This window comes from Ochotona curzoniae, unplaced genomic scaffold (genome assembly GCF_017591425.1).
Source record: "Ochotona curzoniae isolate NIBS_2020 unplaced genomic scaffold, NIBS_Ocur_1.0 contig_1, whole genome shotgun sequence".
NCBI classification, from domain to species: domain Eukaryota; kingdom Metazoa; phylum Chordata; class Mammalia; order Lagomorpha; family Ochotonidae; genus Ochotona; species Ochotona curzoniae.
This window is the reverse complement of record NW_024464918.1, coordinates 26,824,314-26,835,411: the sequence shown is the minus strand read 5'-3', so window position 1 is coordinate 26,835,411 and position 11,098 is coordinate 26,824,314. Positions and strand designations below refer to the sequence as shown.

The window sequence follows — 11,098 nt, the reverse complement described above, 5'->3', positions numbered from 1 at the left end:
TGTGTTTTTCCAAAGCCCTGCTTGTGGGGCAGGAGGGGCTGAGGACCGGGCCAGTGAGCGACATCTGCCGGGCATCTGCCCCGGGGAATAGCAGGTCGGTTCCTGGGAGCACACCCTAGGTACCCCCACCCCTGCTCTGGTCTGAGCATTCCTTTGTGGGGGTAGGGTTGGCAATTGGAAGAAGGTGGCCAGGTGAGATGGCCGTGCACCTTGAACCTGACAGGACCAGGTAGAACCGGCTGTGGGCAGAGTAGAGTGACAGGTCGTGGAAGGAGTTTGGGGAGGACCACTCAGTATTCTGTATTCCCAGTCCCCACACATGGGGCACTTGCAGGCTAGTCAGAGGCTGAACTTGAACTTGGGGCCGCCTGCCTCTTAAAGGCTACAAAAAACCCTGCATGGAGTTTCCAAAAGCAGCCAGCTGTGGGGGGTGCAACCTGGTTGGTGCAGGCTGCACCCTCCCCCCGCCAGGGCCACTGGCACCCAGCTACAGGATACACCCCCCGCTGGGCATGGAAATGTGAGCGGGAGCAGGGTCAGGTCAGACGACATCCAGCTGCTGGCATTTGGTCTGTTATTATATTTCACATTTTTTTTTCTTTTTGGCTCTTCAGCAATAAATTTATTCAGCAAAAAAAAAAATAATCATCATCATCATAAATTATGTGTGCCGAGAGAGTAGGCGGAAGATACTTCTCTGTCTTCTGTCTGCCTCCAGGAAGAGTCCAGCCGCTGTCTGTGAACTTGGGCCAGGGTCTCAGCGGGGACCCAGGCAGAGCAGGCAGCCAAGAGGAGGCCGCAGCCCCTTGCGCCAGTGACCCCCCACAGCGGGGCTTGCTCCGCTTTCTTCCCCGTCGCAGCAGGCCAGGGGCTTGTCACCAGCAGCCTGCTTCCTCACCTGAGCGCTGTGGCAGCCCAGGTACATCTGTGGCAGGTGGTCTTTCTGCTTCCTGTTGCAGGTCGTCCAGCCTGAGGCCCCAGCACTTCAGGGAGGGGAGGCGATGCGGTGGCTGCTGCTGGTGCTTGTGGGGGTCCTGCTGAGCACCCCTGGGGCTCCAGCCCTGGCCCTGGAGGCTTCCGAGGAGATGGAGCTGGGTATGACCCTGTGGCTGGGAGAGGGTGGCAGTGGCAGGGGCGTGGGGCAGGTGTACCCCAGGGGGATGGGGCCATCCGCTGAGCAGGGCTGGAGGCTCCTTGCCAGGCCCTGGGGAGAGGGCTGGGCCGCTGAGACCCTGTGTCTGGCTCCCAGTGAGCATCCCGTGGTCTGCGCCTGGCTGAGAGGATGGGCCTTGCAGGGCGCTGGGCCCTGAGCTGGGCTGCAGAGCTGGTGGTGAGAGGCCTGGTTGTGTGTGTGTGTGTGTGTGTGTGTGTGTGTGTGTGTGTGTGTGGCTTGGGGGACCCAGGCAACACATATGGTTCAGACAATGATGAGCCCCTCCCGCCCACAGTGTGGCATCAGCAGTGTGGCTGTGTGTCCAGCATGCGCCCCAGGTTCCCCGAGGCCCTGTGTGTACAGCATGTTGTTATCCATAAATAGGGGGCTGCCTGGCCTGGGACGGTGGGGTTCATTGCCTTCTGCGCTCCACCCACAGAACCCTGCCCGGCCCCGAGCCTGGAACAGCATGAGCAGGAGCTGAGCGTGGCCCTGGGGCAGCCTGTACGCCTGTGCTGTGGGCGGGCTGAGCGGGGCGGCCACTGGTACAAGGAGGGCAGTCGCCTGGCACCTGCCGGCCGCGTGCGGGCCTGGAGGGGCCGCCTGGAAATTGCCGCCTTCCGCCCTGAGGATGCCGGCCGCTACCTCTGCCTGGCCCGGGGCTCCCTAGCCGTCCTGCACAACCTCACCTTGGCTGTGGATGGTAAGAGGGCCCAGTGGGGGGATCTGGGACCCCCAGGGAAGAGGCTCCCCCTTCTGGGCCTCCAATGCCTCTGTCCTTGGTGCAGACTCCTCCACCTCCAGTAACTTTGCTGAGGACCCCAAGGCCCACAGTGGCTCCTCGAACGGGCACGCTTACCCTCAGCAAGGTCAGTATTGGGCCACCTGGCCCCATCGCCCACTTGGCCCCTGGGAAGAGGAGACCTGTGGGTTGAGAGAGGGGAGCACTTAGTCTGCCTACCTCCTTCCCTCCAGCGCCATACTGGACGCACCCCCAGCGCATGGAGAAGAAGCTACACGCGGTGCCTGCTGGGAACACGGTCAAGTTCCGTTGTCCAGCCGCCGGTGATCCCATGCCCAGCATCCGCTGGCTCAAGGATGGACAGGCCTTCCATGGGGAGAACCGTATAGGCGGGATTCGAGTGAGTAAGCAGAGGTCCAGACTATCTGCTCCATAACTGTCCCTAGGCCCAAGGCCTTGGCCTGACCCCAGGGGCTGGAGAGCTGGAGAAAGGCCTGTGGGCAGGAAGGTCCCAGCCTCCTCAGGCCCTGTCCACTCTGGGAGGTGTGGTCTCAGGATCACTGCCTTCCTCTGCCCCCAGCTGCGCCACCAGCACTGGAGCCTGGTGATGGAGAGCGTGGTGCCCTCGGACCGCGGCACCTACACCTGCCTCGTGGAGAATCCTTTGGGCAGCATCCGCTACAGCTACCTGCTGGACGTGCTGGGTGAGCATAGAGGAAGCAGGGCCGGGCCCGGGGCCACACCCTCGTAGGTCAGACTCAGAAAAAGATAGACTTGGTCTTGGATAAAGTGACCGGGTGGATCAGGGGGCAGTGGCACAGCAGTCAGATGGGCCGGGAGAGGCAGAAGGCTCTGGTACAGCTGAGGCCCCAAGTGTGGGGAGTTGTATGCCTGGGTTGTGATGTTTTATGGGGAACCCAGTTTGGGAGGGGTTTGAATGCCAGGCTAAGGGTTTGACCTATACCAGAAGACACTGGGGCGCCGCGCTCAAGCAGGGTAAGTAGGTGCTGGTCATGGTTTTTGCTGCTGCTCGGAACGGTCCCTCCTGCAATGGGCAGGTGCAGAGCCGGACATGGGAAAGCTGGGTGAACTCCGGCTCAGAGTTGGTGGTTCCACCTGGCCCCCTCCCCCACAGAGCGGTCCCCACACCGGCCAATCCTGCAGGCGGGACTGCCGGCCAACACCACTGCTGTGGCGGGCAGTGACGTCGAGCTGCTGTGCAAGGTGTACAGCGACGCCCAGCCCCACATCCAGTGGTTGAAGCACATCGTCATCAATGGCAGCAGCCTCGGCGCTGACGGCTTCCCCTACGTGCAAGTCCTGAAGGTATGGGCCCTATGGGGTTCCAGCCTCACCCCGCCACCCCCCTGCCTGCCAGCCTGTGATGTAAGGGGGGACCCCGGCTGCCTGCGTCCCAGACCCTCGAATGTGTCCCTCAAATGCAGACTGCAGACATCAACAGCTCCGAGGTGGAGGTGTTGTACCTACGGAATGTGTCGGCCGAGGATGCGGGCGAGTACACCTGCCTGGCTGGCAACTCCATCGGCCTCTCCTACCAGTCGGCCTGGCTCACGGTACTGCCAGGTGAGTGCCCGAGGGAGCCCAGGGAGAGACCCAGCTCATGCCCGCTGTGTGTCGTGGGGGTGTAAGCTTGGGGTACAGCACGTGGCTTTGTGCAGCTCATCCTGCACATGGCTGTCCATGCCACCCTCTGGGATACAGGTGTTTGAGATGGGTCTGACTGCAGCTTTCTCGGTGTGTGTATTGGGATGGGGTGAGGGCTGTGAAGCCTGAGAGAAGGGATGGGGCTGGCCGTCAGCCAGACCCTGCGGAGGCCAGCTTGTCTCTCTCTGCCTGTCTGTCTGTGGGGAGCAGAGGAGGACCTCACGTGGACGGCAGCATCGCCCGAGGCCAGGTACACGGACATCATCCTCTACGCCTCGGGCTCCCTGGCCATGGCCTTGCTCCTGCTGCTGGCCGGGCTGTACCGTAGGCAGGTGCTCCACGGCCGGCACGCTCGGCAGCCCGCCACGGTGCAGAAGCTGTCCCGCTTCCCTTTGGCTCGTCAGGTACCATGCCCAGTCCCCAGCCCCGTGCCACCACCATTACTCCTCCCAGAGTCGGCTCCCCCAGCCCAGCCTCCTGCTTTGCAGTTCTCCCTGGAATCGGGCTCTTCGGGCAAGTCAAGTTCCTCCCTGGTGCGGGGCGTCCGGCTGTCCTCCAGCGGCCCGCCCCTGCTCGCCGGCCTCGTTAATCTCGACCTGCCTCTCGACCCTCTGTGGGAGTTTCCCCGGGACAGGTACACGGAGCAGAGAGGGCAAGGGGCACGCGGCTCTGCGCAGGCAGCAGCCAGGGTCTGAAGGCCAGCCTCTCCCTGTGCCCAGGTTGGTGCTTGGGAAGCCCCTGGGCGAGGGCTGCTTCGGGCAGGTGGTGTGTGCAGAAGCCCTCGGCATGGACCCCGCCCGCCCTGACCAAGCCAGCACAGTGGCCGTCAAGATGCTCAAGGGTGAGTGTGTGTGTGTGAGCGGAGAGTCCTGGGGGCTGGCGGGGCCTGAGGGCCGATGGAACTTCGGGGTGAAGAACTGAAACCCCACCTCCTGGCTGACAGTTTGTGGTAAGCACTTGGCCCATGGTCAGAGTCCAGTAGATCCTACCCTGGGGCTAGGATGATGGTGCGGATTTGGGGTGACTGGGATCCATATTCCCTGTCATCTTGACCTGTGTCAGCCTTAGCACCCTTGAACCCTCCATTCCCCGTGATCTCGCCGAGGCCTTCTCAGGTTGGGCTGTTTTTTTTTTAAAAAAAGATTTATTTATTTTTATTGGAAAGGCAGATATACAGAGAGGAGGAGAGACAGAGAGGAAGATCTTCCATCTGATGATTCACTCCCCAAGTGAGCGCAACGGCCGATGCTATGCTGATCCAAAGCCACGATCCAGGAACTTCTTCCAGATCTCCCACGCAAGTGCAGAGTCCCAAGGTCTTAGGCTGTCCTCGACCACTTTCCCAGGCCACAAGCAGGAGCTAGGTGGGAAGTGGAGTCTCCGGGACTAGAACCGGACTAGAACCGGTGCCCACATAGGATCCCTGCGTGTTCAAGGCGAGGACCTTAGCCACTAGGCCACGGTGCCGGGCCCTCAGGTTGGGCTCTTGCACCCAGTCCTTCTGCTTAAAGTCAGTGCCAGCCCTAAGGCAGGGCGTACAGTTCTTGGAACCTACCCACAGGGGTCTCTTACTGCTGTCCCCACCCAGGCCACACTAAGAATGCACCAAGCCACTCCCCTCCCCACTCTCCCTGTCTGCTTCTCCCCTCTGCAAACAGCTGGGGCCACCTGGAGCGTTCTGGGAAGCCGGGATTGGGAAAGAGGCCGTGTGACAGCAGCGTGCCTGCGGGTGGGGGCGGCTCTCCCACTGACCCCGGGGTCACAGGGCAGCTCCGGGGCCCAGCCCCCCTTCCCTGCCCCCAGTCCTCAACCGTGTCCAGGCCTCTGTACGCGCTGTCTCTCTGAGCCCTGCTGGCAGAACTCCTGGGCCACATGGATGGAATACCAGGCCCAGTTCAGACACACTTTGGGGCACCAGCCTGCCTTCCACCCCCGGAAACGCTCCCCTGACGGAGGGACCAGTGCCAGCCCTTCCCCACGGAGCTTCCTTCCTGTGCCAGTCTGTGCCCTCTGGCCCGTCGGCCCCCTCGATCCCATTGCCTCCTTCCTGGGAGAGGGCAAGCTGACCCCCGCCCCATCTCCTACTAGACCCACCCTGAGGTCCCCAGGAGGTTTTGTCAAGGCCACACAGCTGCCCCACCACCCCGCGTGGCTGAACGGCAGCTTCCTTCCTCCCTCCCCTGCCCCCTCGCAGACAATGCCTCGGACAAGGACCTGGCCGACCTGGTGTCTGAGATGGAAGTGATGAAGTTGATCGGCCGGCACAAAAACATCATCAACCTGCTGGGTGTCTGCACCCAGGAAGGTGGGGTCCGGGCAGGGGCTCAGGGCTCGGGCAGTGTGGCAGGCGGAGCCCCCAGCGGCACCTCAGCCGCCTCGCCGTGCCCCTGCCAGGACCCCTGTACGTGATCGTGGAGTGCGCCGCCAAGGGAAACTTGCGAGAGTTCCTGCGTGCCCGCCGCCCACCAGGTCCTGACCTTGGCCCTGAAGGGCCGCGGAGCAGTGAGGGGCCACTGTCCTTCCCAGCCCTGGTCTCCTGTGCCTACCAGGTGGCCCGTGGCATGCAGTACCTGGAGTCCCAGAAGGTGAGACAATGGCTGCGCTCTGACCCTCCCCCGCCACTCTCCCCGTCTGCCCTCCCCGTTCCATCTTGATGTCCCCAGGGCGCATGCCCTGGCCTTCCGTCCTGTCCCCATTTGGTCGCCTTCGTGGGGCAGGAGAAGACTCAGGCCCTGAAGCTACACAACTTAGGTCTCCTTCCCTGCTCACAACCTTCCCATCTGTGAAATGGGACCTGCCCAGTCATTCCTAAGCCTGGGGTTCCCCCCCAGGCTTTAGGGGTTCCCACCCTGGGGTCCAGCCCTGGTCTTCTGGCCCTGACTCTGACAGCCTCCCAGCAGCCTGCATGCGAGGCTCCTGACGTGTCGCAGCAAACCTGAGTCGGGTCCCATGTCCTGCCTTGCCCGCAGTGCATCCACCGGGACCTGGCTGCGCGTAATGTGCTTGTGACTGAGGATAACGTGATGAAGATCGCAGACTTCGGGCTGGCCCGAGGCGTGCACCACATTGACTACTACAAGAAAACCAGCACTGTGAGGGCGGCAGGGGCCGGGGGCAGCAGGCCAGGGCCAGGGGCCGGGGGCAGCAGACAGGGGCCGAGGGCAGCAGGCAGGGGCCGGGGGCAGCAGGCCGGGCCCAGCGGAGTACCTGGTACCCACTGACCCCCTTCCTCTCCCTCCAGGGCCGCCTGCCTGTCAAGTGGATGGCCCCTGAGGCCTTGTTTGACCGAGTGTACACACACCAGAGTGATGTGTAAGTCCCATAGCCCTTGCGTGCAGGCCCCTGCCAAGGGGTCTTTGTCCCAGTCCATGCAGAGGGCCGAACACTAGCTCAGCAGCCCAAGGTTCTAGGAACTCCGTCCTCAAGGGCTGCTGCTGCTGGAGCCTGGGACCTGCCTCCTTCCCTTCTGCCCACCACCCTTGGTGGCCCCAGCCTGTATCCTAACCCCTGCCCCCTCTGCCCAGGAGTGGGCAGAGAGGCTGAGCCGCTCTGACCCTCCGTCCTGCCTCCAGGTGGTCGTTTGGCATCCTGCTCTGGGAGATCTTCACCCTCGGGGGCTCCCCGTACCCTGGCATCCCCGTGGAGGAGCTGTTCTCACTGCTGCGGGAGGGGCATCGGATGGACCGGCCCCCGCACTGCCCCCCAGAGCTGTGAGGCTGGCCCCATCCTCCCCGCTCCCTAGTCGGTCCTGAGCTTCTGCTTTGACCTCAGCCTTGGCCTAAGCATTCAATCTTGGCTGGTCCTGAGGGCAACACTGCCTCCCTCTCTTCCTCCTCCTCCTGGGTCCGGAGGAGAGTTTGCCCTGCATTTCCACAGACCAGCCCCTGTCACCTTCATCAGCCCCCCAGCTCCCCAAGCCGTGGGCCCCTCCTGCTCCTTGGCCCAGACCTGAGCCTGTTGCTGCCCTTCCCAAGGTACGGGCTAATGCGGGAGTGCTGGCACGCAGCCCCTTCCCAGAGACCCACCTTCAAGCAACTGGTAGAGGCACTGGACAAGGTGCTGCTGGCCATCTCAGAAGAGGTACTTGACCCTGCAGGCCCCTGCCTCCACAGCCTGCTTTGCTGGGTCCCATGGGTGCAGACCCTGGTTTACCCGTCCCGCCAGGCCTCATATGTGCAGGTCCTGGCTCAGCCACTACACCGGGCCCCGTGCGTGCAGACCCTGGTTCACCCACTCTGTTCCCTGCAGTACCTGGACCTCCGCCTGACCTTCGGACCCTACTCCCCCTCCAGCGGTGACACCAGCAGCACCTGCTCCTCCAGCGACTCTGTCTTCAGCCATGACCCACTGCCATTGGGGTCCAGCCCCTTCCCCTTCCCTGGGGTGCACACGTGAGCCAGGGCTGCCTGGTGCATAAGCTCATGACCTTGATCCTCCTGGCTCAGCCACACTGCTTGACCTTGGCAGCCTGGGCCCTTGACCTCAGATCTCCAGTTCCACTTTGGGGAGGTCGGTCCTCAGCCCCTGGTACCCACCAGCACTTCCCGCACTGGTCATGTGTTCAGCTGTGGCCTTAGGGAGTTGGGATGCCAGGAGCCAGTGGCCTGAGTGATAGGGTCCTGTGCAAGGGGCGCTGGCTCCAGCCTGCTTTTCTGAATCTCCCTGCTTCTGAGGGGTTGGGGGTCTCTCTGAACTGCTCCCCCTCTGCTTGTCCCAGCCCTCAGCAGAAGGAGCAGCGGCCCCAGAAGGCTGGGAGCCAAACACGCAGATGCAAGTGGCCTTTTTATAAATTATTGGATTTTTGGAAACAAACTTGTGTGTGCCTGGTATATTTCCCAGGAGTGTGGGGGTGGGGAGCAGGATGGAGGGACCCCGAGAGATATGGGCCGAAGGACTGGGTGCCAGGCCTTGGGTCTGCAGCTGCGCCAGCCAGAGGCCAGGAGCCTGTAAGTGCCACAGCCTGGGCCCTGCCCGGCCTGTACCCTGTGCACATGAGTATGTGTGCAACCGTGCAACATGGCTGTCCCCAAGGAGGCTGGCGGCCCCCTCCCCCATCTGTTCAGCATTAACCGAGCTGAGCTGAGCGTTCACAACAGGATAACCTGAAACCTAGTGCTAGCCACTGCCGCCGGCTCCCACGCGCTGGGACTGGCAGGGTTCTGGTCCGCCCCTCCCTGCCCTGCCTAGTCTCCCAGCAGCAGCTGATTGCCACCCGGCTAGACCACAGCTGTCCCTCTGTGGGGAGGCCTTCTAGGCCCTGTTCTCAGCCCCCCTGTGACGAATCAGCTTCCCAGGGTTCTGAGCCTACAACCTTCCCCCCACCTCCATCCCTGGGGGAGGAAGCTACTTAGCCATTCCCCAACTGTACTCCCACAGTGCCTAACCCAGTGCTGGGTGCTCCCCTGCCCTGCCCTGCCCCGTGGGTCCCAGGACTATCCAGGAAACTTCCCATACTGCCCCCCCCCCACCTGCTGCACCCCAGGACTCTCAGAGTGTGATGGCCAAAAATACATGGAGGCTCCAAGCTAGGAGCACTGGAGTCCAGAGCTGCCTCTGACCACAATGAGCTCCCTTGCCTGGGTCCCCTCACTGCCCTAACACCTGCTCTGCCTTACCAGGTCCCAAACTAGACCCCTATTTTCTGCATCACCCACCCCCAAACTGCATCTCTCCCAGAGCATTCATCTCCGAGAACCCTCCCTGGCCCCACGCAGAGAGTTGCCACGGCTACTTCCTTCCCCCAGGAACCCTGGTTTCCTAACAGGGCAGAGAGCCCTGGGCCTGGAGTCGGGGGTCAGATCCTGCCACTGATTGGGGTGTCTCTGTCCTGCCTGTACCTGCTGGGGCACAGGTGAGCATGCCCTGGGGAAGGGTATGGTGCTGCAGTTCCCCTGGGGTGGCTGCTTCTGCACCCAGCTGACAGCATCCCCCCTCTGCAGCCCCAGGAGTCTGCTCCAGCCCTGCCCTGCCCTGTTCTGCCCCTGCCCTCCTCCACCCATGCCCCTGCCCTCCTCCGCCCCTGCCCCTGCCCTCCTCCACCCATGCCCCTGCCCCTGCCTTCCTCCGCCCATGCCCCTGCCCTCCTCCGCCCATGCCCCTGCCCCTGCCCTCCTCCGCCCATGCCCCTGCCTTCTTCCGCCCATGCCCCTACTCCTGTAGCCTGGAGACAGTTTCCCAGAGCAGCACTTGGTGTCTGTTCCTGCCTTGCACTCCAGGCCTGCCCTGCCTGGGGTCTCTAGCCTTTCTCACTGAGCCCCCACACAGGCCTCGATGGTCACTGTTCAGTGGCCATGGCCTTCACTGGCCCAGCCAACCACAGACAGGTAGCTCCTGGCTCCTGGCTTCGATCGGCTCAGCTCCAGCCACTGTGGCCACTCAGGGAGTGACCCAGCAGATGGAAGATCTTTCTCTCTGTCTCTCCTTCTCTCTGTAAATATGCCTTTTCAATAAAAATAAATAAAACTTTAAAAATGTCAAAATGGCTCAATTGGCTAATCTTCTACCATCTAAGTGTCAGCATCCCATATGGATGCCAGTTCTTCTGGCTGCTCCACTTCCCATCCAGCTCCCTGCTTGTGGCCTGGGAAAGCAGTCGAGGACGGCCCAAAGCCTTAGGACCCTGCACCCGTGTGGGAGACCCGGAAGAAGCTCCTGGCTGCTGGCTTTGGATCAGCTTGGCTCTGACCATTGCAGCCACTTGGAAATGAACCAATGGCTACAAGATCTTTCTCGGTCTTTCCTTTTCTTTGTAAATCTGCCTTTCCAATGGAAATAAATCTTAACAGCAACAACAAGTCACTTCTCTAACATGAGCAATCATTACAGGTTAAGAAGAAAGATCTCCCCTCCTCCACCTCCACTCCCCCCCACACCCTGAGCAGCCACACCGCCCCTCCATTACCAGGCCTAGGAGAGCCATCCTATAGCACAGTGGAGAGAATGGGGGAGGTAACGGGTCCAGGGGCTCAAGCACGGCACTCGATGAAGGAGCAGGACTGACCCCCTTGTTCCCAGCAGGCCTGGCACACACTGGGGACCAGAGCTGGGTCACACTGAGTGACAGAGGCAGCTGGAGGCCTGCAGGGGCTCAGCTGCCCACCCTGTACCCTCTCCCTGCCAGGAGCTTTGGCACACACACACATTCCCAATGCCCCATGTCAACCATGTCAGGAGACAGGTGCTGCTCGTGGCTGGGTGCCACCCCTGCCCAACCAGCTGTGGGCAGCATGGCAGCAAGTGGGCCTGGCATCCTCGGGCCCACAAGCTCGCTCCAAGCTCTGCCCCTGGCTGGCTGCAAGGGAGGGCAGGGTGTGCACAGCGTGGCAGGGGTGCTGCGGTGACCAGGTGACACAGGAATGAGTGACGACACCCACCTGGACGGTGTTGCCAGGCTGGGGCTTGGCAGCCAGCAGCTGAGCAATTAGCAGAGCCACCTCGCGCAGCCCTGCAGCCCTGCAGCCTCCTTCCCCTTCCGCAGGAGCTCCCAGTGCAGCTTGTCTCCATTTCCAGACAGGGATGCTAAGACTGCGAAGGAGGCT

At 62.2% G+C, this 11,098-nt stretch overlaps 1 protein-coding gene across 3 annotated transcripts; it reads left to right on the top strand.

Moving 5' to 3' along the window:
- Positions 1–994: 994 nt before the first annotated feature.
- On the top strand, positions 995–8,158 carry FGFR4 (fibroblast growth factor receptor 4). Of its 3 annotated transcripts, none has more exons than XM_040976162.1 (17): positions 995–1,095; positions 1,593–1,856; positions 1,942–2,022; positions 2,129–2,295; positions 2,476–2,599; positions 3,031–3,221; positions 3,341–3,479; positions 3,771–3,964; positions 4,049–4,194; positions 4,280–4,401; positions 5,755–5,865; positions 5,955–6,145; positions 6,530–6,652; positions 6,802–6,872; positions 7,133–7,270; positions 7,535–7,640; positions 7,809–8,158. In XM_040976162.1, the coding sequence occupies exons 1-17, from the start codon at positions 1,002–1,004 to the stop codon at positions 7,953–7,955; spliced, it is 2,409 nt and encodes an 802-aa protein (XP_040832096.1). In that variant the 5' UTR covers positions 995–1,001; the 3' UTR covers positions 7,956–8,158. The 3 variants fall into 3 exon arrangements, with proteins under 3 accessions (XP_040832096.1, XP_040832113.1, XP_040832104.1); XM_040976179.1 differs by having other exon boundaries at positions 1,002–1,095; positions 3,771–3,810; positions 4,049–4,144; positions 7,809–7,955; XM_040976170.1 differs by having other exon boundaries at positions 1,002–1,095; positions 3,768–3,964; positions 7,809–7,955.
- The last annotated feature ends 2,940 nt before the right edge of the window (positions 8,159–11,098 follow it).

What these genes read in the sequence shown, in the direction of transcription:
- FGFR4 (XM_040976170.1), top strand. Translation starts at nt 1,002, where the DNA reads ATGCGGTGGCTGCTGCTGGTGCTTGTGGGGGTCCTGCTGAGCACCCCT. An exon ending in GCACGCTTACCCTCAGCAAG is followed by an intron (nt 2,023 to 2,128) that starts GTCAGTATTGGG and finishes CCTTCCCTCCAG; the next exon opens with CGCCATACTGGACGCACCCC. An exon ending in GGCCGTCAAGATGCTCAAGG is followed by an intron (nt 4,402 to 5,754) that starts GTGAGTGTGTGT and finishes GCCCCCTCGCAG; the next exon opens with ACAATGCCTCGGACAAGGAC.